Consider the following 25,324-nt stretch of genomic DNA (forward strand, 5'->3'; position numbering starts at 1 on the left):
AAGGCTTACTTTCCTTGTTAATTTGTAAACAAACTTACTTAAATTGGGTCTAAGCCAAATTTAATGAATAAGCTATACTCTTTATAAATGCAAATTATCATATTTAGATGTCAGTGCATTATTTGGAGATTATCCGCCATTGAGTTAAGCCTTGTTTCTGTTCCCCTCCATTACTATGAATAACTGAAGGTTGACTATATTTAGAAATTGTGTTGTTTAAGAATAAACTTTTCTTTAAAAATAAAGCAAGATCTTTCAAACATATCATTATAGAACATAAATGTGAAGTATTCAAACACATTTTTTCTTTTAAGAAGAATTCCAACAATTTATCCCAGCCAGGTAAACAAGTATCTGTGTGAATCACCACCAAAAGAAAGCTACACATCACTTAAGTGTTTTATCGAATTTTTTTTTTTTTTTATAAACTTGCTACCAAGCCTTTTTTTTTTTTTTAAAGTTTATTTATTTATGGCTGTGTTGGGTCTTCGTTTCTGTGCGAGGGCTTTCTCTAGTTGAGACAAGCGGGGGCCACTCTTCATCGCGGTGCGCGGGCCTCTCATTATCGTGGGCTCTCTTGTTGCGGAGCACAAGCTCCAGACGCGCAGGCTCAGTAGTTGTGGCTCACGGGCCTAGCTGCTCCACGGCACGTGGGATCTTCCCAGACCAGGGCTCGAACCCGTGTCCCCTGCATTGGCAGGCAGATTCTCAACCACTGTGCCACCAGGGAAGCCCCTCGAAATTATTTTTAAAGAAAACATCAAACTAAAAAAAACTAGTTTAAAAATATCAAACTAGGGCTTCCCTGGTGGCGCAGTGGTTGAGAGTCTGCCTGCTAATGCGGGGGACACGGGTTCGAGCCCTGGTCTGGGAGGATCCCACATGCCGCGGAGCGGCTGGGCCCGTGAGCCACAATTACTGAGCATGCGCGTCTGGAGCCTGTGCTCCGCAACAGGAGAGGCCGCGGTAGTGAGAGGCCCGCGCACCGTGATGAAGAGTGGCCCCCGCTTGCCACAACTGGAGAAAGCCCTAGCACAGAAACGAAGACCCAACATAGCAATCAATCAATCAATCAATTAATCAATAAAAAAATAAATAAATAAAATCTTTAAAAAAAAAAATCAAACTAAAAAAAGCCTAACACAGGCTTTAAGTTTCACATTTTCCTTATCTTATTTTAAAAAAACAAAACTTATCAAGAGAATGTGGGGAAAAGGTTGAAAAGCAAAAACACTGCAGACCACTATTAACATTTTTAAACAGAAAAGTGAGAAATATGAAGTTATCTAAATATTAATACCCTAAATATCAAATGAGTTAATAAGTGTCTTCAATTATTTGGAAAGCTCTAGTTAACATTTTGCCTGAATACCATAAAACTAACCCACCAGGGTCAAGTAAAAAACATCATCATGCCCTACAACTAGAAGGCTGATAGAAAGGGCCGGAAAGAGGTCCAACTTCTTGTTTTCAGGCAGCTGAATGTCTAACTGATCCATAAGACACCTCTGTTCTCTTATAAATTTTTTAAGGGAAGAAACTATTCAAAATCCTTAAACAGACTTTTATTCATAGTTCTAATGAATAATATTAGAGGATTAAGAACTTTAGAAGCATTAGTAGTAGATATTTTCCTTCAAAGAAAACTAATGACTATAGGAAATGTACCCAAAAAGTTCAAATAAAAGAACTTAAAAAAAAAAAAAGAGAACATTTCATTTTGCATGACTAAGCAATTAGAGGTTGAATAAGTACTTTAAAATTATAAAATCTAAATTTACTACATGAAAATATAAGATATTTTCACTGCTTCTCCATTTGGAATGTAAGATCATAGAATTGTTCAAGCTATGCAAGAATCTGTAAGAAATGGGTGGTCTGCATACTGAGGAAAGAATTACTCATTAGCATGAAAGAAGAAACAATCAAGAATTTATTTTAAATATCTGCTTGTTCCTAAATTCTCATAGGTAAACAGGATACAGGTTTTTTATTTATAATTAATTATAACAAAAGCTATATTTATAAAAGAAAGTAACACACCAAACAGCCCAATGATTCTAAAAATAGTTTCCCCTCTATAAGTAGTCTTCATTAAGATCTCAGATATTCTTTTTGTCTAATGGAACTATTTGACTCAATGAAATGAACAGGCCAACTCTTGAGACTGGCAAACAATGACTATGGAGCTGGTCTTTCCAAATGAGGAATTTTTCTCCCAAATCAAAACATGGGATTCTGGCTTTTATTATCATTCTTAAAGGGATATGACTCACCTTAATCTCAATTTTAATATAATATTTTCAAAGGTATGAAATATAGATGGAAACTAAAAGAGTCAAGTCCTCAACCTTCCTACCTTCTAACTAATCCATCTTATAGATAAACAAAATAATCCTAAAAACACTAGTTTTGAGGAGGCATTACACATACTTTCTTAACCTAAAACACTTGCTAAATAAACACAATAAATGCTTAGGTAGCATTTTTCAAACATTACTTTGAAACTTATTAATGGGTTATGAAATTAGTTTTATGAGTTTGACCAACATTACCACACACACACACAAAATAAAATATAAAAGAAAAGAATAGAAAATAACCATAATATATGGCCTTAAGGAATACGTCAAAATTTGGTTTTAGAATGATATAACTTCAGAACTGACAAACCTTCCATAAAACAATCAAGGCAATCAAATCCATATATCTCATAAAATGAGAAAGTATTTAGAAAAGGTTCTAAGAAACTTTCAAATGAGAAAGTAGAAAAGGTTCTATTTGAAATAACTGTCACTTAGTTATAGATTTATAAAGTAAGGGGTCAGCCAAATAGTAAACATTTTGGGCTTTGTGGGCTAGGTGGTCTCTTGCAGCTACTCAACTTTGCCATGCAGTGCAAAAGCAGACAAAGACACTACGTGAACAACTGGCATGGCAGTGTTGCCATAAAATTTTATTTAAAAAAAAAACAGGCAACCTGCAGGATTTGGCCCACAGGCTGTAGTTTAATGACTGATGGTATAAAGAATTTATTTCTACTCCAGAATGCTGAAAACCTTACCTATTTTAATGAATCGACAAGGAAACATCTGTTCATCAATTTTATGCTTCAAGGTAAATGTTTCTTTGTTATAATCATTCTTTAAGCCACTGTGAAAAAAAATAAGGTTATCAAATCTGATTTCATAATTTAGTAAATGCACTAAAACAGAGATTAATATCATACTCTGATTTTAAGGTCAACGAATGCTCAGAATATATGACAGGGACAATGCAACGAAGTAGTTGAACATGAGAATATAGGACAAAACTTGTACATTCACATCAACTGCACTATACTGTATTCTCTTAATTAAATGAGGATTAATGAAAAAATGTTCAGTGTTAATTAAAGAATGTGACTACAATACATGAAAATGTGTGACAAGACCTAGTGTCCCTAATGTATAACTGAATACAATATAAAATATTCAAGCAGTAAGAAGAAAATTTAAAAACAATTCATACTCATATCTTACAACTTAAACAGAGCCAAATATTAGAATCTGTCAAAGAATTAAGTTATTAAATTCTGACTAAGATGCCAATGTTCCTTTTATAGCTCAATAAATTTTCAAAGACAACCTTACTCTGTTGTTTTAATAGCATCTGCTTTATCCTACACAAAAATAAACCCATATCACTTCTCTACTTAAACAACTTGGGCTGACTCAAGTATTTATGGGAAAGTCACTTACCGTCAGGTTGCCTTATATTCTGATATACTTTCATGACTTAAATCAAATGCAGTCTAGACATAATACATACTTATATAAAATATTGTACTAAAGGGACATACTATGTCACAAGTATATTCTAAAACTGCATGGCTTTATTTGTCCACTCCATTTTCTATCCCATTTTTCATCATCTAGAGGGCAAATTAACATTCATTCCTGGTGATTTATGTTGTCAAAACTCAAATTTACTGAGCTCCTTCCAAGAGGTAGGCACTGCAGTAGGTGCAGTCACATACTTTTACTGTTTAGTTTCCAATTTATACTAAACTCCCAGAATATTACTTCCCGATTAGGGCACTCAATCTTAATGTTCTGGACAGATTCTATATTTTTACATCAAGGATTACAGAAAAGATTTTTATTATAGCTGACAAGTATATGTGAAGTCATTAACAATTCAAAAATAAGATTGAAAAATAAGAAATAGAAAAATACCCCCAAATTTTATTCTTTCTGCTTTGGTAACAATATTAATTAGTATCTGGTGGGAAAAAGCTAACTAAAGCACAATATTAAAATAAGGCACTAGAAATAAAATAGTAGAAATACTCTTTTCTCCTTTGCAAGAAAAAACAAACCACGCAGATTTAGTTACAAAGAGACTAAACTAAGACTGCAGATTGTTTAGAAACTCTCTCCTCCCCATAATCATAACCCACCTGGACAATAGCTCTGTCATGTTTTCTTCATTCATTCCACCAAAGACTTTAAATTTCTTCAAATTGCAGACATGAGTTTTCTCATATTTTCCAAATGTGATATTCTGGACTATAGCAGGCCTTTCAAGCTTCAGAATCAAGTACTACAAAAAGGAACAACCAAATTATATCCTCCTCCATTTAAAACAAATCGTTAGACAACATGAATAGTTAAAATTTTGGACAGTTAACTCAAGAACATATAATGTTCATCCTGTCCATCCTACACTGGCAGATTTTTTTATTTTTATTTTTTATGCTAAAGGATAGTACGCAACCGTCAGGCTACCATAACATCACCACTTTCTCCCAGGAAACTACATCATTCTCAACAATGTAGATGGAGGGAAAAAAGGACTAGTGAGATAGCTTCTAATCAAGGAATGACATTCAGTAAGATATAACAGACTATGAATAATGAAATAAAACAAAATTAGAATGCAAAAGTAACAATTACATAGTCTCACTGACTACACTTCAATAATAAATGCAATGTTCAAAATCAGTGATAAAATTTTAAACCTAGAAAAAAACAGATTTACTATTCACCCCTGCCAATTTTATAAATTAAAAAACTCAGACCTACCATAGATATATCTAATATAGCTCAAGTTTTGCTACTATACACAGGATAAAGTGGCGCCAGTTCATTAGGGAACACATTTTACATTATGCAGACTGTCTTCAATTATAAAAATTAAGACGGAAACTACTACTTGTCAAATACATAGGGAAAAAGCTATTTAGAAAACAACTCATGTTACATGTTGGAGTGGCTTCATGCTTCATAATAATGGGTAATACTCATGATAAAGGAGAATAGAATGAAGTTGGTGGTCCCACTTTGTACCATACCATACACAAAAATTAACTCAAAATGTATCAAAAGTGATCCAAAATCGAACCAATACAATCAAATGTAAGACATAAAAGTAAGAGGTAAAACTATAAAACTCTTAAGATGAAAATAGGGGTATATCTTCATGACTCTGGATTTGGCAATGGATTCTTAGATATGACTTCAAAGTACAAGCAACAAAATATAAAATAAACTGGACTTCATCAAAATTAAAGTTTTGTGCATCAAAGGACACTATCAAGAAAGTGAAAAGACAACCTACAGAGTGGGAGAAAATACTTGCAGAAATGTATCTGATGAGGGTTTAGTACCTAGAATATATAAGGGATTTGTACAACAAGAAAAAGACAACCTAATTTAAAAATGGGCAAAGGACCTCAATAGCCCTTTCTCCAAAGAAGATTAAACAAATGGCCATCAGGCACATGAAAAGATGTTCAACATCATTAGTCATCAGGAAAATGCAAATCAAAACCACAATGAAATATAACTTCACACACACTAGGATGGCTATAACCAAAAAAAAACCAAAATAACAAGTGCTGGCAAGGATGTGAGGAAACCAGAACTCTTATACATGGTGCAGACAATGTGGAACACAGTTTGGTAGTTCCTCAAAAAGTTAAACATAGAATTACTACATGACCCAAAAGTTCTACTCCTAGTTAGTTATATAATAAAAATAAATGAAAAAGGTATTCAAACAAACACTTGTACATGAATGTTTCGAGCAGAACTATTCACAATGGCCAAAAGATAGATACAACCCAAATGTCCATCAACTGATGAATGGACAAACAAAAAGAGAGTATGTCTGCACAATGAAATATTATTTAGCCATGAAAAGGAATGCAGTACTGATACATGCTACAACATAGATAAACCTCAAAAACGTGTTAAGTGAAAGAGGTCAAATGCAAAAGTCCATATATTGTTATGACTCTATTTACATAAGATATTCAGGTAAATTCATAGACGCAGAAAGCAGGTAAATTCATAGAGGCAGAAAGCAGATTACTGGTTGCCAGGAGCTGGGTTAAGGGTGAAAGGAGAGACTGCTTAATTGGTACCAGGTTTTCTTATGGGGTAATGAAATAACTAGATAGAAGTGATGGCTGTACAACATTGTGAACGTACTAAATGACACTTAATTGTACACTTTAAAATGGTTAATTTTATGATATGTGAATTTTACCTCAATAAAATAAAAGAATGAAGCTGGTGGTAACATAAAAGATGATGATATAATTAATATCTTGTGAGTACTAACGCCCTTGTCTGACAAATTACTCAGATTTTTATGTGTATTATCTCATTTTAATAGGAGTAGGAGGAACAGGAGTAGTATTTTAATAACAATAATCATCCTCTTCATCCTCATTTTAAAAATTCTGGCTTAGAAAGGCTAAATAACTTACTACAGTTACACAGCTAAAAAACGGCAGAGTTTAGATTAAAAATCAGTCAATCTGCAAAGGAGGCAAGAATATACAATGGAGAAAAAAGACAGTCTCTTCAATAAGTGGTGCTGGGAAAACTGGACGGCTATATGTAAAAGAACAAAATTAGAACATTCTCTAACACCAAATACAAAAATAAACTCAAAATGGATTAAAGACCTAAATTTAAGGGGCTTCCCTGGTGGCGCAGTGGTTGAGAATCTGCCTGCTAATGCAGGGGACACGGGTTCGAGCCCTGGTCTGGGAAGATCCCACATGCCACGGAGCAGCTGGGCCCGTGAGCCACAATTGCTGAGCCTGCGCGTCTGGAGCCTGTGCCCCGCAACGGGAGGGGCCGCGATGGAGAAAGGCCCGCGCACCGCGATGAAGAGCGGTCCCCGCACCGCGATGAAGAGTGGCCCCCACTTGCCGCAACTGGAGAAAGCCCTCGCACGAACCGAAGACCCAATACAGACAAAAATAAATAAATTAATTAATTAAAAAGAAAATCCTTAAAAAAAAAAAAAAAAAAACTTAAAAAAAAAAAAAAAAAAAAAAAAGACCTAAATTTAAGACCGGATACTGTAAAACTCCTGAAGGAAAACATAGGCAGCACAGTCTTTGACATAAATCACAGCAGTATCTTTTTTGGATCAATCTCCTAGAGTAATGGAAATAAAAACAAAAATAAACAAATGGGAGCTAATGAAACTTAAAAGCTTTGCACAGCAAAGGAAACCATAAACAAAACAAAAAGACAATCTACAGAAGGGGAGAAAATATTTACAAACAATGAGACCAACAAGGGGTTAATTTCCAAAATATACAAACAGCTCACATAGCTCAACATAAAAAACCAAACAACCAGATCAAAAACTGGGCAGAAGATCTAAATAGACATTTCTCCAAAGAAGACATACAGATGGCCAACAGGCACATGAAAAAATGCTCAACATCACTAGTTACTAGAGAAATGCAAATCAAAACTGCAATGAGGTATCACCTCACACTAGTCAGAATGGCCAACATCAAAAAGTCTACAAATAATAAATGCTAGAGAGGGTATGGAGAAAAAGGAATGTTGGTGGGAATGTAAATTGGTACAGCCACTACGGAGAACAGTATGGCAGTTCATTACAAAAAATAAAAATAGAGTTACCATATGATCCAGAAATCCCACTCCTGGGCATACATCCGGAGAAAACTATAATTTGAAAAGATACATGCACCTCAGTGTTCACAGCAGCACTATTTACAATAGACAAGACATGGAAGCAACCTAAATGTCCATCGACAGATGAATGGATAAAGAAGATTTGGGGTGTGTGTGTGTGTGTGTGTGTGTGTGTGTGTGTGTGTGTGTGTGTGTGTGTGTGTGTGTGTGTGTGTGTATGTAATGAAATATTACACATCCATAATAAAGAATGAAATAATGCCATTTGCAGCAACATGGACAGACCTAGAGATTATCATAAAGTGAAGCCAGACAAAGACAAATAACATATGTTATCCCTTATATGTGGAATCTTAAAAAAAATGATACAAATGAACTTATTTACAAAACAGAAATAGACCCACAGACATAGAAAACAAACTTATGGTTACCAAAGGGGAAAGGATGGGGAGGGATAAATTAGGAGTTTGGGATTAACATATACACACTACTATATATAAAATACATAAACAACAAGGACCTACTGTATAGCACAGGGAACTACACTCAATATTTTGTAATAATCTATTAAGGGAAAATAATCTGAAAAAGAATATATATATATATATATATATATATATATATATATATATATATATAAACCTGAATCACTGTGCTCTACATCTGAAACTAACACAACACTGTAAATCAACTATAGTTCAATTAAAAAAATTTTTTTTAATCAGTCAATCTGATTTTGTCTGATACTGTTGGTTGGCTGACCCAAACTCCATTCTCAATCCAGTTCTTCCTAGCCACCTTCCGGCCAAAAATAGATACATGGCAAAATTCTGGTCAATGAGATATTAAGCAGAAGTTTGTTGTGGGATAAGTTTTGCTTTTTGAAACAAATGCTACCTCTTTATTATCTGAACAATTACAGCTGTAACATCCACTGTGCAACAATGAAGAGAAAGATTAAGAGAACCTCACAGACAGCCATCCCTGAGCCACTCAACTTTCACCAGTAACTGCCTAACTCTAGTTTCCTAGTGTGTGGCAGGGACAGAGATGGGGTGATGGCGGGAAAGAAACTCTATTTGTTTAACCCACTGTTATAGGACCTTCTACTATTTGGTGCTAAAAGCATTCCTACTGATTCACTAACCCCACAGTCGAAACTTTATTTAACACTACACAGTAACAACTGTTTAGGTTTATATGAGGTTTACATTCTAAGCAGCTATTAAGATTTCTTCATTATAGAAATTGCCATAGGAAAATTGAGATTGCTATTCTTAAGTTATTAATCCTTTTTATCTATATCAAATTAATAGGTGTGGTAATATGATTTTTGGTAACTGAGTTTCTTAAGAATACAGCTGTACATTAGAGAACAGACTACACAGCTAGGCAAGGGACTATTTACATCTCTTTGTCTTTCTCATGAACTCCCACTTCCTCCCATCCCTTCCTCCTTCTTTCTCTCTTTGGTCATTCTTTAAAGTCTCAGTTTACAAGTCAGTTTTCTCTGATAACTGGTTAGTTAGATACAATGTTGTAACTAGTAAAAATGGATCTTTATACAATCTGTTGTATACCATCCATCATCCCACATACAACACCTCTGAATACAACAGAAAGCATTTGTCTACATAAAATTTTATTTATAACCAAATAGGATTTTGTTATTAAAAATTACATAAGTAAAATGTAAATTCTCTAACTGAAGTAAAGCACAATGATCTGACAAATACGTTTTAGGTAAAATTTTTAATGTTTAACCACATTATTGATAAATTTTATAACTTCATTTTTCAAACTCTTGGGCATCAATGCTGAGTACTGTTACTATTAAACAGTGTTATCCCATAGTTAAAGAGGTTTCCATTACTTTTAATTTGGAGAAATAACTGCTGTAGATTTAGTAATAGAAACTGTAAAAAAAAAGTCATTAAGAATGAACATTTTAGAAAAACTATTTTAGATCCTCTATTATCAACCTTTAAATTCTGTATATGTGAATATTAATAAATTAATTTAAAATAAAACATAATGACTCACAATCTCTTTATCAAAGCAGAGGGTAAGCTCATAGAGGATCAAAGAACTATCTATCACATGGTTCTTAACTTAGCCACAGAATTAAGAAAACAATGAAAAAAATTTAATGTTCAAAACTGTTCACAATTTCAGCCCAAAGAGAATTTTTTCAGCATGAAAAACAATTTAAAAATCATTTTTAATCATATGGATGTTAACAATTTATAAGAAATAAAGATGATATAAAGGAGAAATGGATGATCTATCAGCATGCATTAGATTAGATGGATCTATCAGCAAAAGTATATCCCAGGAGGTGAGTGTTAAAGGATGAGACAGAGTGCATTAGTTTCCTCAGGCTGCCATAACGTATTACCACAAACTTGGTGGCTTAAAACAACAGAAATTTATTCTCTCACAGTTCTGGAGGCCAGAAGTCTGAAATCAAGATGTTAGCAGGACCATGTTCCCTCCAAAGGCTCTAAGAGAGGATCCTTCTTTGTCACTACCCGTATCCAGTGGCTCCTGGTGTTCCTTGCTTGTGGCAGCATAACTCCAATCTCTGCCTCCATCTTCACATGACCTTCTTGTGTCCCTCTGTATTTTCTCCTTTTCTGTGTCTAATAAAAACACTTGTCATTGGATTTAGGGCTCACCCTAATCCAGGATGATCTCACTCTAAGATCTTTATCTTAACACATCTGTTAAAACCTTTATTTCAAATAAGGTTACATTCTGAGGTTGCACATATCTTTTTTGGGAGGGAGGGGCACTAATAAGCTACTACACAGAGCTAGCCAGGCAAAAAGACTTATGAAAAATGAGTTCTAAAAGCTGTTAACAGGCCAGCATGGTTGGAGCCTAGTAAGCAAGGTGGAGAATGGTAATGTTGAGATTGAAGAGGTAAGCAGTTACCATATCATGCATTATAAATGCAATGGAATCCATTAAGCACAATGGAAAGCCAAGATCTGATTAACATCACACACACACACACACACACACACACACACACACACACATGCACACACAGAGTCTGCCTTGTAGAGAATGGCTTGGAGGGACTGGCAGATGAGTTAGGATAGTTACAATAATTCTGACAAGAGATGACATGAAGGAGACGTGAACTAAGGTGGTGCAGAGATAGAGAGGATTAGACAGTTTTGACATATATTTTGGAGATAGAATGAATGGGGTTAAGTGATAGCTGGATATAGGGAGGGGAGAAGGAGGTATCAAGATGATGATTTAGTTTCTGACTTGAATAACAGGGTAGTTGAAGTATCATTTACTCTGATGTGAAGGACTGACAAAGAAACAGGCAGCATTAGAACAGGAAATGACACTAGAAAAGTCCAGACTGTATATCTATGTAAATCTCAGACTGTGTAATAAATCACCCAGTGTCTTAAAACAATAGTGATTTATGATTTCTCATGATTCTGTGGGTTCAATGGATAGTTCTTCCACGATATCTTCTGGACTTATTCATGTAGCTTTAACAGCTGGTGGGACTGGACTTAGTTGGGGTAGAGAGTGGGGAAGCTGGACTTAGCTGGGATGACTGGGTCCCTCCATATAGGCTTTTATCCTCAAGGAGGCTAGATGGGCTTTCTTCAGAGCAAGTGGTCTCAGAGTTCAAGACAGAGAGAACAGAAGCTACAAGGCCTCTTGAGGCCTTGCTTAGAAGTTGCAATAACAATTCCATAGAATTTTCTGTTGGTTAAAGCAAGTGACAAGGCCAGCCAAGATTTATAAGGTAGGGGAACAGACTGCACCTCTTACTGGAAGGAGCTGTAATATGTGACCATATTAAGAAATTTGGACTCTATCCTAGGAGAAGTAGAGAAACATAAAAGTGTTTTAAGATATGGGAAACAATAAAATTCAATACCCATTCAGGATCAGAAATTCTCAGAAAACTACAAATAGAAGAAAATTTTCTCAAACTGACATAGGACATCTATAAAATATCCATAGCTAGCACCATACTTAATGAAAATTCCCCCTAGTATTGGGACATAAGAAAAGTTGAGGCTGGGGAGTCACCGAAGGGGAGGAAATATTTGCAAACCATGTATCTGATAAAGGACTTAACAAAGGCTCTCAAAATTCAATAATAAGAAAGTAAACAAACAAATGCTAAAATGGACAAACCTTTTGAATAGACATGTCACCAAAGAACATTGAGAGGCAAACAAGCATATGAAAAGATGGTCAACATCAATAATCATTTTTAAAATGCAAATTAAAACCACAAAGACTTGTTCATTAATTTTCAATGCATCTTTATTTGTAATTGCCAAAAGCTGGAAAACAATCCAGTGTCCATCAACAGATAAGTACATAAACAAACTGTGATATGCCCATATGAGAGCATTCAGTTGGGCAACAAAAATGAATGAATTATTGACACAAACTACAACATGGATGAATCTCAAAGTAATCACTTTGAGTGAAATAAGTCAGACAAAAAATGCATACCATATTTCTCCATTTATATAAAACCCTAGAAAATGCAAATGAATCTACAGTGAAAGAAGCGTGGTACCTAGAGATGGGGGATGGAGGTGAGTGGAAGGGATTAAAAGAAGACATGGAAAACTCTGGTGGTAATAGACATGTTTAGTATTGCAGGAGTGGTGGTATTTTCAAGAGTGTACACATATGTTCAAACGTATCAAATTGTACACTAAAAATATAGTTTATTGTATGTCCATTATACTTTAATAGATGTTTAAAAATAATAAAGTTAAGTGTTAAAGAAATGAATACGCAAGTCACAGACTGGGAGAAAATATTCACAATACATAACTTACAAGGAACTTATACCCAGAATATATATAAACAACTTCTACAACTCAGTAATAAAAAAAGAAAACAACCCCACTTTTTTAAAGGAGTAAAAGAATTCACAAGAAAGATAAATGAACAGCCAGTAAGCAAATGGAAAGAAGTGCTTAATATAAAGAGTCATCAGGGAATTGTAAATTAAAACCATTTTACACCACCAATAAACACTAAAATTAAAATGTGTGTCAATGCCAAATGTTGGTGAGGCTATGAAGCAACTAGCAGTCTGATAATTTCATACAAAGTAATGTACAGCTGACCCTAAACAACATGGGTTTGAACTGCACAGGTCCACGTACATGCAACATTTTTGCAGTAAATACCTTGGAAAATTTTTTGGAGATTTGCAACAATCTGAAAAAACCTAGAAATTTGAAAAAAACTGAAAAACAGACAATTTGGAAAAAGCCTAGAAATATCAAAAAAATTAAGAAAAAGGTATGCAATGAATGCATAAAATATATGTAGATACTAGTCTATTTTATCATTTACTACCATAAAATATATATAAATCTATTATAAAAAATTAAAATTTATCAAAACTTACACACACAAACCCTTACAAACTGTATATGCTGCCATTTGCAGTGAAGGGAAATGTAAACAAAGTTGCAATATTAAATCATAACTGCATAAAATTAACTGCAATATATACTATACTACTGTAATAAGTTCATAGCCACTTCCTGTTGCTATTGTGGTGAGCTCAAGTGTTGAGAGCATCTGCCTAAAATGCCATGTGATGCTTATCATCTCCATGTGAGCAGTTGTGATAAATTGCATATCACAATAAGAAGTGATCTCTCGCAGTTCTCACGTATTTTTCACTGTTTAGTGCAATACTGTGAACCATGAAATAAAACCATGAGACCCACACAAAGCGCCACTAGTAATGCTGGAAGTGCTCCCAAGAAGCAAAGAAAAGTCATGACATTACAAGAAAAAGTTGAATTACTTAATATCTACCACAGATTGGTGTCCGCAGCTGCAGATGCCCACCATTTCAAGATAAATGAATCTCAAGTAAGGCCCATTGTAATAAAAGAAAAAGAAATCCATGAAGCCATTGCTACAGCTATGCCAGAAGGCACAAAAACCTTGCAGTTTTTGTGAAATACCTTTTAATCTTATTTTGAAAATGTAGCTTTTATGTGGATGCAGGATTGCTATAAGAAAGGCACTACCTAAAGACTCCAATGATTCGAGAAAAAGCAAAGTCATTATGTGACAACTTAAAGCAAAAGGAAGGTGAAAGATCTAAAGTTGGAGAATTTAATGCTAGCAAAGGATGGTTTGATAATTTTACAATAGAAAAAGGTTTGGCTTAAAAAATGTCAAGGTAGGGCCTCCCTGGTGGCACAGTGGTTAAGAATCTGCCTGCCAATGCAAGGGACAAGAGTTTGAGCCCTGGCCCAGGAAGATCCCACATGCCACGGAGCAACTAAGCCCATGAGCCACAACTACTTAGCCTGAGCTCTAGAGCCCGCAAGCCACAACTACTGAGCCCACGTGCCACAACTACTGAAGCCTGCGCGCCTAGAGCCCGTGCTCCACAACGAGAAACCATGACAATGAGAAGCCCGTACACCACAACGAAGAGTAGCCCCAGCTCGCCACAACTAGAGAAAGCCTGCGCACAGCAATGAAGACCCAACGCAGCCAAAAATAAATAAATAAATATTTTAAAAATGTCAAGGTATCAGGGGAATCAGTGCACCAGCCAACCTAAAGCAGCATATGAGTTTCCAAATGCCATTAACAAAATCACTGAGGAGAAAGAATAGCTGCCTGAACAAGTTTTTAATGTGCCATATCCTGGGGAAAAAATGCCACAAAGGATATTTAAGGAAGGAAGTGAGCACCAGGATTTAAGGCAGGAAGGGATAGGCTGACTCCACTATTTTGTGTAAATGCAGTCGGGTTTATGATCAGGACTGCCCTTATCTATAAGGTTGTAAAACAAGAAGGCTTGGGTGAAAACCCTTTTTCTGGATTGGTTCCATTGATGCTTTGTCCTAGAAGACAGGAAGCGCTTTGCCAGTAAGGGACTGCCTTTTAAAGTTCTTTTGAGGGCTTCCCTGGTGGCGCAGTGGTTGAGAATCTGCCTGCTAATGCAGGGGACACGGGTTCGAGCCCTGGTCTGGGGGGATCCCACATGCCGCGGAGCAGCTGGGCCCGTGAGCCACAATTGCTGAGCCTGCGCGTCTGGAGACTGTGCCCCGCAACGGGAGGGGCCGCGATAGAGAGAGGCCCGCGCACCGCGATGAAGCGCGGTCCCCGCACCGCGATGAAGCGCGGCCCCCGCTTGCCGCAACTGGAGAAGGCCCTCGCGCGAACCGAGGACCCAACACAGCCAGAAGTAAATAAATAAATAAATAAATAAATAAATAAATAAAGTTCTTTTGATATTGGACAATACCTCTGGCTACTCAGAACCCCATGAGTGCAATGTCAAAGGCATCAAAGTGGTCTACTTGCCCCCAAACACAATGTCTCTAACTCAACCTCTAGATTAGGGAGTCATAAGGACCTTTAAGGCTCATTACACACGGTACTCCATGGGAAGGATTGCCAACGCTATGGAAGAAAACTCTGATAGAACATCATGGAAGTCTGGAAGGATTTCACCACTGAATATGCCATGGTTATTGTAGAAAAAGCTGTGAAAGTCATTAAGCCCAAAACAATAAATTCCTGCTGAGGAAAACTGTGTCTAGATTTGTATATAATTTCACAGGATTTATGACAGTCCATCAAGGAAATCCTGAAAGAGATAGTTGATATGGCAAAAAAGGTAGGGGGTGAAGGGTTTCAAAATATGAATCTTGGAGAAATTCAAGAGCTAACAGACACCACACCAGAGGAATTAACAGAAGATAACTTGATGGAGATGAGTGCTTCCAAACCAGTGCCAGACGATGAGGAAGAAGACACAGAAGCAGCAGTGCCAGAAAACAAACTGACATTAGACAATCTGGCAGAAAGAAGGGTTCCAATTATTCAATACTGCTTTTGACTTCTTTTACAACATGGACCCTTCTATGACATGGGCACTAAAACTAAAGCAAACAGTGGAAGAAGGATTGGTACTGTATAGAAACATTTTTAGAGGAATGGAAAAGCAAAAAAGTCAGAAATTACAGTGTATTTACGTAAGGTTACACCAAGTGTGCCTGCCTCTCCTGCCTCCTCTTGGAACTCCTCTACCTCTTCCACCGAGGCCACTCCTGAGACAGCAAGACCAACCCCTCATCTTCCTCCTCCTCCTCAGCCTACTCAACATGAAGATAACAAGGATGAAGACCTTTATGATGACCCACTTCCACTTAATGAATAGTAAATAATCATCATGCTGTACAATTAATAAACCTCTCTGTTGTATATATGTGTGCGTCTTCATGTGAAAATTTAGTAAGAGTACAGCAAGAACTATATGAAACGTTTCTGTGTCATCATCATTGCCTCAGTATTCATTGTGTAGAACACCGTGTATAAGACTTGTATTGAAGTGGATAGCCTATCCTTACATAGGCATAAGGTGACTGACATTTCATACAAAATTAACAATGTTAGTTTTCTTACTGTTTGATAACTTTGTTTTCAAATAATTACATTATCATACAGTATGCTCCCCTCTCTCTAGTAATTGGAAAAACTAAGTGTCAGCCTATCATCACAGGTAAGTAGTTTTTGAGAAAATGTTAACAATGTTTCCAAAACTGTATTATGAATATGACTATAATATTGTATACCATAAAAATTTTATAACAATTCATTCATTAGTGTATAGGGTAGGGTACTGTGAAGCAACTGTATCAATTACACTAGGCTACCAGAAATCAACCATATTGCTGCTTCTTCATTATCAATGCATGAATAGCTATACCTGTAAATAAATATGAATTTCTTTTCCACATTTTACCTTTTCATTTTTAGTGTCTAGTGTTAGTAATACATATAACATCTACAGTGTTTTGTATCATGTGTGACGATACTGATGTAGGTACCGAGACACAATTCATCTTGTACACAGACAACATACACTTATGATATTGATAAACATAGTACAGTACAGTAAATGTACTTTCTCTTCCTTATGATTTTCTTAATAACATTTTCTTTTCTCTAGCTTACTTTATTGTAAGATATAGTATATAATATATATAACATATAAAATACGTGTTAACCGACTATGTTATCAATAAGGCTTTGGATCAACAGTAGGCTATTAGTAATATTTGGGGGAGTCAAAAGTTACATGCAGATTTTCAACTGCATGGGGGTTGCCACCTCGTCACATTGTTAAAGGGTCAACTGCATCTCTACCTTATGATGCAGCAATTCTATCTCTAGATATTTACCCCAAATAAGTGAAAGTATGTATTATTTTTTAAATCTTATAAAAGAATGTTTATATAAGCTTTATTCATAATCACCCAAAACTGAAATATTGCAAATGTCCATAAACAGGAAAATGGATAAACAAATTGTGGCATGTCCATAGAACAGAATGGTATTATGTAATGAAAAGATATGAAATATTGATGCACATAAGACATGGACAAGCATCCCCCCACCCCAAAATTCTGAGTATAAAAAGCCATATACAAAAGAGTATATATATACTCATTTCTATTAAATTTTAGAACTGGTAAAACTGATCTACAGCAAAAGAAATCCAAACAGTGGTTGCCTCTGGGTAGAGGGTGAGAGAGCTAAGGATTCACTGGTAAGGGACAGAAAGGATCTTCCTGACCCGATGAAAACATTTTTTATCTTGATAGGGGTGTAAATTATATTAGTGTGTGCATTTTTCAAAATGGATACTATACACTTAAGGTTCATGCATTTCACTATATGGAAATCATATTAAATAAAAATGTATTATTCAAAACATACAATGCTCTTTTCACACACTTGGGCAAAATACCATAAAGAAACTTCATAAATTTACTGGTATCCTGTTTCCACAGATAGAAATTACATTGAAATGCATATATTTTCTACTTTCTTCCTTACTTTGCAAGTAACTCTTATTCCTATAATATTCTTGTTACGGTTCATCAAACAGAGAAAGAATAACGTAAGTGTACTGCAAAAGCTGTAACACACACACACATACACCCAACTGTATTAAGTAATCACTAAAGTTTTTTTTGACCTGCAAAATCAGAATGCCTGCAGTTTGTTAAACAACTTTAACTGCTCTCTCTCTAGCCCCAGAATACAAAGAATATTACCTAATACCATACTTTTATTTAAACTACCTTAGAAGGAACTTATAATTGTAGTAGAATTATGATCTAATCTTTCTTAAAGCAATTATCAAGACATACGTAACTGCCTGTACATTTCAACCAACCCTAGGGTATTCCCCAGTCACCTTGAAAGACATATTTTCCATGGCAGTATCAGTAACTTCTATAAAACATATCTGATGTGGGAGAAGGGTGAAATTACTATCTTAAAGTATTTATAGGGTTTTCATTCATGCTACATTTACTCCCTCCCAGTACAGAAAGAGAATCCAGAATCAACAGCAATGTTTTCTCATTAGGTCTAAAAATATTTGCCCCCTACCACAATGAAAATGGCTTTCATTTTTTTCTGTTTATATAAATTATAAATATAAATTGAAAATGAGAATCAAAAGAGATAAAAGTATAAGAATAAAATTGAAAAGAAATTTAAAATTACCTAAATTCCATTATCCTGACACAACCACCACCATTTTGATGATGATTCATTTGAACTCTATGCACACACTCACACAGACACATACTTTACATAAGTCGAATATCAAATACGTTGTTTTTGACGGGAATAACTTTTTAAAATAATTGTTTTATCTCTTTTTCCTATCTCATCTCCTCCTCTCTTAAATAACCAATGCCAACAACCAGATGTATATCCTATCATATCTTTATCTGGGCTCACTGTATCAAATAAAAATATACACATGTACATACACATATAGTGGTGAGGGAGGGAGAGTTATTATTCAGGTAACAACAGTAGGATCTTATTATAGATGTTTCTCTGCATCATGCTTTTCTCATTTTATAGTGGAAATTCCTCCAAGTCATCTGGTATGAAGCCAGTTCATTTTATTTAAATGGCTGACAATATTCCATGAAAAATGTATTCAAGCATTCCCCAGTAGATGGGTTCTCTTTTTTTCTCCTGCGTCAAAATCTGACCCTCACTAACAGGGTGAAATAATAAATGTTTGTTTTTAACTGCTAATTTCTGCAGTCATTTGTTACACAGCAATTGATGACTAATACAGCACCCAAGGTCAAAAGAAATATCAACAGTTCTATTTCTTAAGTAGTTAGGTCCAAACAACTTAATAGGTATAATACTTATGCCCTGACAATTTAGTAACCATCCAAAAAAAAATAATCAACATATATTACAAGAAAAATATTTGTATTTTTACCTACCCCACTCATAACCCAATGCAAGCTTTAGAGAGAAGTGTTTAGGGTTCATTCACTCTCAAAACATGCCATACATCCTAGCATTCATGTACACACTTATAGTCCTTCCTCATTATGGGAAAAAAAGGAGTAGCTGAGAGGCTTTGATTTTGTTTTCCACCCCTCTCTAGATAACTGCACCATTAACTTCCTTATCTGCTTAAGCTGCATATACTAAACATAATTAAAATTTCTTACTGACAGAATCAAGCACTGTGAGCATCAAACAGTATATCCTAATAACAGCGATGCCTTAGATCTGTGCAGTCTAATACATAGCCACTAGCCACCTGGGGCTATTTAATCTAAAATAATTAAAATTAAATAAAATTTAAAATTGCATTCCTTAGATGCACTAGCCTCATTTCAAGTACTCAACAGCCACCTGTGGTTAGCAGCTGCCGTATTATACAGTGCAGATTACAGAGTATTTTCATCACTGCAGAAAGTTTACTAGAAACACTATCCTAGAGGTTAATGAAATAGAGTATTCTTGCACTAAAGACCCCCTAAATGTTATACTTTTGGTCTTCTATTTGTTACTTAGATTTTTCTGTCTTCTCCCTTATGACACTTTGTCAGTTGTCAACTTGCTCTTAATGTGCCTATCTTTCACAGCTATGCCCCCCATGCACAAAGCTGCTTCCAGTTGCTGAAACCGAAAGAAACAATCAACCAAACAGAATAACATTATATCCGAAGTGGATTCTTAAGAAAAGGCCCTTAGAACCTAAAATCTCATCACAATGCTTTTGATTTTTCAGAGTCCTCTTTTCCTTTCTTTCTAATTCTCAGACCTGTTCAAGATATGGTAAATGAATGGTTAGTTACAGTACAGTTGCTCCTCACTATTCATGGGTTTTGCACTTGCAAATTCATCTACTCACTAAAATTTATTTTGTCACATCAAATTAATACTCTCAGTCATTCCTGGACATGCACAGAACAGCAAAAAATTTAAGTTGCCGGAAGCACACTCTCCCAGCTAAGGTCAAACAATGGACCCTATACCTTCTTGTTTTAGCTCTCATACTACAAACAAGTTTCCTTTTCATGGTCTATTTAGGCACATTTTAAAATATTTTTGCGTTTTCTGTTGGTGTTTCACTGTCTAAAATGATCCCCAAGTATAGTGCTGAAGTGCTCTCTAGTGTTTCTAAATGCAAGAAGGTTGCAGTGTGCCTTACAGAGAAAATATGTATATTAGATAAGCTTCATTCAGGCAAGAGTTATAGTGCTAATGGCTGTGAGTCCAATGCTAATGAATAAACAATATACACAAAGTAAGGTGTCTTTAAACAGAAATGCATATAAAGCAACATTATGTATTGACTGGTTGATGAAAATCTGTAACAAGAGGCTAGCAGGAACTTAACTCTGAGTTACAGTGAAAGATCCACCAGACTGGTAAAATCTAAAAATCATCCATAGAAGTGATGGGAAGAACACAATGCACAACAACTTTCATACAGTGCCAGTCAGAGTATAAATTATACACCCATTTTGTAAAAACAGTTTTGCATTACCAGATAAAAGTTGAACACACATATCCTCTATGATCCAGCAATTGTACACCAAGGTATATACCCTAAAGAAACTCTTGTATGTGTGTACCAGGAAAAAACATAGAAGAATATTCATACCATCTTGTTCCTAAGAGCAAAAACTATAAAAAACTCAAAAGCCTATCAACTGAAAAATGGATAGATATATTTTGGCATACTTATATACTGGAATACTAAACAGTAGTGAAAACTAACAAACTATAATTATACTTGGCAACATTAATATCATAATGTTAAGCAAACAAACAAAAAGCTAGCCACAGAAGATGTATAATGAGTGATTCAATATATATTATATTTATATAAAGCCAAAGCCGGACAAAACTCAAATCACAGGAATTTATAAACATATACATATATAATACTGTGCAAATATGCTTAACAAATACGAAATAATAATTACTGGGGGGGGATTAGAGGATAGATATAAGATGGCGCTCACAGGAAGCTTCAAAGGTTGTAGCAGTTTTCCATTTCTAAAGATGGTTAGCAAGTAAACAGGTATTTGCTTTATTATTCTTTATATTTTATATATAAGTGTGTGTGTATGTGTGTGTATTCTTTGGATATATATTTTGCAATTAAACACTTAAACACCAGGTGATCCAAAAAGGTTTGTAAACAGTAAAAAAACAATTAAAAAGGAAAAAGAAGTACAGAGACTAGGTTTCCAAGAATTACACTAGAATAAAAAAAAATAAAGTAAGTTTTATTTACCCATCAGAGCATTAATTTCCTCAAGGATATGGACATAAGTGCTAATGCTGAAAGTGTAATATAACTGAAAAATGATTATTTTTTTAATTCAGATGACATCGGACACCACTTGTCAAGGAAACAATTTAGCTCATGGTCCTGATGTCATCTAAATATACTAGTTTAGTAAAATAACAAACTATATTAAGCTTATTTTCCCTAAAAGGCAGTTACTGAATCACTGAGTCAAAGTTGAATTTACTAACATGTCCTTAAATATTTACAGAATGACTTGAGTTTAAGTGCAGTAGAAGTCACAACCTCTGCTCAGATCAGTACTCTGATCAGTTTCTACTCAGAACACTAACAGCACCTTAACCAGTTCTTTTTAGTTAACATTTTCCTCAAAATGTAACAAGAAACTTAGTTTTGCATCATTAGTAATCCAGAAAAAACATAAATTAGATTTTAAATGTTCCAGTAGAGAGAAGTATAAAGTCTATGCTTCATCAAATTCCACACTGTATTTGCCTATGAAATAAAAATTCTTCTAAAATGTAAACAAACAAAAAAAGAGGAAATAAAAATTTACCTCTGGGACTTCCCTGGTGGTCCAGTGGTTAAGACTGCGCTCCCAATGCAGGGGGCCCGGGTTTGATCCCTGGTCAGGGAACTATATTCTGCATGCTGCAACTAAAAGAGCCCAAGAGCCCGCATGCCACAACTAAGATCTCACACAGCCAGATAAATAAATTAAAAAAAAAAATTTACCTCAGAATTTCAAAGACTGAATAAACTATTAATGGAATCTAGATAACTGATATCAGTTAAGTGCCTGCCTATTTAAAATCTGACTTCTGAATGGTATCAAGAGCTACACATCATCTTACCTGGGGAGGGTAGTTGCTCTCTGAAGACCACCTTGAAGACTGGTCATTTGGCTTATCCACTAAAATGTTCCTGAAATAAAGAAACGAAAATTATAGCAATTAATTAAAAGAATAAGTGAACAGGAATATGCAAAAAGAGGAATAATCTACCAGATGCTAAAATTATCACAAAGTTATATAATGTCTGGAACTTGAATAAGAAGAGAAAATTAAACAGAATAAGAAACACAAAAAATGTCTAGTAATTTAAAAATTTTAAAATATGATAAAAGTAGCATTTTAAACAATTGAAAAAAGTACTATATATATATGCATATATGTGTGTGTGTGTGTGTGTGTGTGTATAGCTCTACTTCACATCAAGTGACAAAATGAACTATAGCTGTATTTAGGAATTTAAGGTAAATAAAGTAATAAAATATCTAATAATTAATAAAATACTCTCTCTCTCTCCCTCTCTCTCTCTCCCTCCCTCTCTCTCTCTCTCCCTCCCTCCCTCTCTCTCCCTCCCTCCCTCCCTCACTCTCTCTCTCTCTCTCTCTCTCTCTATATATATAAAATCAATCTTTGGATCAAAAAGGTCTTTTAAGCCCAACACCAAAAACAGAACTATGAAAAAAGGAACTGATATAAGTAACTTTGGAAGACAGTGCTCTCACTGGGAACTGTAAAGCTAAAGACAAATAGAACCATACACAAAAACTGTATTTTAAGGACTTCCCTGGTGGCACAGTGGTTAAGAATCCACCTGCCAATGCACGGGACATGGGTTCGAGCCCTGGTCCAGGAAGACCCCACATGCCGTGCAGCAGCTAAACCCGTGCGCCACAACTATGGAGCCCACGCTCTAGAGCCCGCGTGCCACAACTACTGAGCCCACGTGCTGCAACTACTGAAGCCCAAACGCCTAGAGCCCGTGCTCTGCAACAAGAGAAGCCACCACAATGAGAAGCCCACACACTGCAATGAAGAGTAGCCCTCACTCACCACTACTACAGAAAAGCCCGCACACAGCAACAAAGACCCAACGCAGCCAAAATTAAATTAATTAATTTAAAAATACTGTACTTTATTTGATAAAGTTATTTCTCAGAGGAATATCGGTTAATTCTGAAACACTTTATATGTATACTGGGGTCAAATAAGTAAATGAACGGTAGATGATGGGAGTCAAGCTTCTCACTTCAGAGTGGGAAGCTACAGAAAAGCAAGGGCAGGGAGATTGGAATGATCCTGATGGTACTGAAATAGAGTCAGAGACATCAGTGTGAACTCATATTTAGGTTTATATAGATACAGGTTCAGAAGTAATTGTATGTGAATGTGCGTACATATACCTATGCACACTGACACAAATAGTATTCCTCGCTCTGTTCACTAATAGAGACTAGAAGCAGTGACACCCCCAGTAGCAGTGAGTACACCAATGCCAAATCTTGGTTTCTACATACCACAGTCCAATAGAAGGAAACAGGGATTCCTGGGGAAGTAGCTGATTCTAGGGTTAGAGCAGGGAATTCAGAAGATTAGCCTAGAGCATGTTGTAGTGCTCAAAACAACAACAGCAAAAGGAAGGCGGGGGCATGTCAAAGGGACACAGAGGAGCCAACATGAAAGAATGAATGGGCAAAGCTAAAATAAACAACAAAATAAATAACGTAGTATTGGATTAGAACCCAAAGTATAAATACCCCTGAGTCCATACTGATATAAATAACCCCAGTCTAACAATCAGAAAAACATCAGATTCAAATTGAGGAACATTCAACAAAATACATGACCAGTACTCCTCAAAACTCTCAATATATTGAAAAACAAGGAAGGACTGAGAAACTGTCACAGACCAGAGGAGAGTAAAGAGACAAGACAACTAAAAGTAATGGTATCTTGGATGGGATCCTGGATCAGAAAGAAGACAGTGGAAAAACTAATGAAATCCAAATAAAATGTGGCATTTAGGTAATAGTAATGTATCAGTGTTGGTATCTTGGTTAGGACAAATGTACCATGGTAATATAAGATGTTAGCAATAGGAGAAACTAGGTGAGGGGCATATGGGAACTTTGTACTATCTCTGCAACTTTTCTGTAAATCTAAAATCATTCTAAAATAATGGGCCTTCTCAAAGGCCCATTTATTTATCTATCTTAAAATATAGATCTATACCTGTCACAGAGAAAGTACTTAATAAATGTCAAAAAGAATAACTTTTTTAAAAGGCAGTACTATAAGGAAAAGAATTTTCTTTACATATACATCTCACAAAGGTAAAACATTAATACATAAAATAACCTCAAACAATACTAAAAGGTAAAAACCAACTAGAAAAATATAGGCAACATAAAACACAAAAGGCTAATTAAAATTTGAATGAAGAGCACTTAAACATAAATACCCCATATGAAAGTAGGCAAAACCCAAACATTCAAAATCAATAATAACCAAAAATTAGAGATTAAAACAAAGATATAGGGAGATTAACCAAGATGGCGGAGTAGAAGGACGTGCTCTCACTCCCTCTTGCGAGAGCACCAGAATCACAACTGACTGCTGGACAATCATTGACAGGAAGACCCTGGACTTCACCAAAGAGGATACCCCACGTCCAAGGACAGAGAAGAAGCCACAGTGAGACGGTAGGAGGGGCGCAATCAGAGTAAAATCAAATCCCATAACTGCTGGGTGGGTGACTCACAGACTGGCGAACACTTATACCACAGAGGTCCACCCACTGGAGTGAAGGTTCTGAGCCCCACGTCAGGCTTCCCAACCTGGGGGTCCGGCAACGGGAGGAGGAATTCCTAGAGAATCAGACTTTGAAGTCTAGTGGGAATTGATTGCAGGACTGTGACAGGACTGGGGGA

At 35.6% G+C, this 25,324-nt stretch overlaps 1 protein-coding gene across 3 annotated transcripts in view; it reads right to left on the reverse strand.

Moving 5' to 3' along the window:
- The window catches only part of MKLN1 (muskelin 1), a 379,019-nt gene that overhangs the window by 120,226 nt on the left and 233,469 nt on the right, over positions 1-25,324 (reverse strand). For all 3 annotated transcript variants that reach the window (XM_007177144.3, XM_007177145.3, XM_007177143.3), the window contains 3 exons: positions 22,461-22,530; positions 4,442-4,584; positions 3,065-3,153 (listed from right to left, as the gene is read on the reverse strand). In XM_007177144.3, the coding sequence (XP_007177206.1) occupies positions 3,065-3,153; positions 4,442-4,584; positions 22,461-22,530 (302 nt within the window). The remainder of the gene's footprint in view (positions 1-3,064; positions 3,154-4,441; positions 4,585-22,460; positions 22,531-25,324) is intronic.

The sequence above is a fragment of the Balaenoptera acutorostrata genome, chromosome 7, assembly GCF_949987535.1.
Source record: "Balaenoptera acutorostrata chromosome 7, mBalAcu1.1, whole genome shotgun sequence".
Classification (NCBI taxonomy): domain Eukaryota; kingdom Metazoa; phylum Chordata; class Mammalia; order Artiodactyla; family Balaenopteridae; genus Balaenoptera; species Balaenoptera acutorostrata.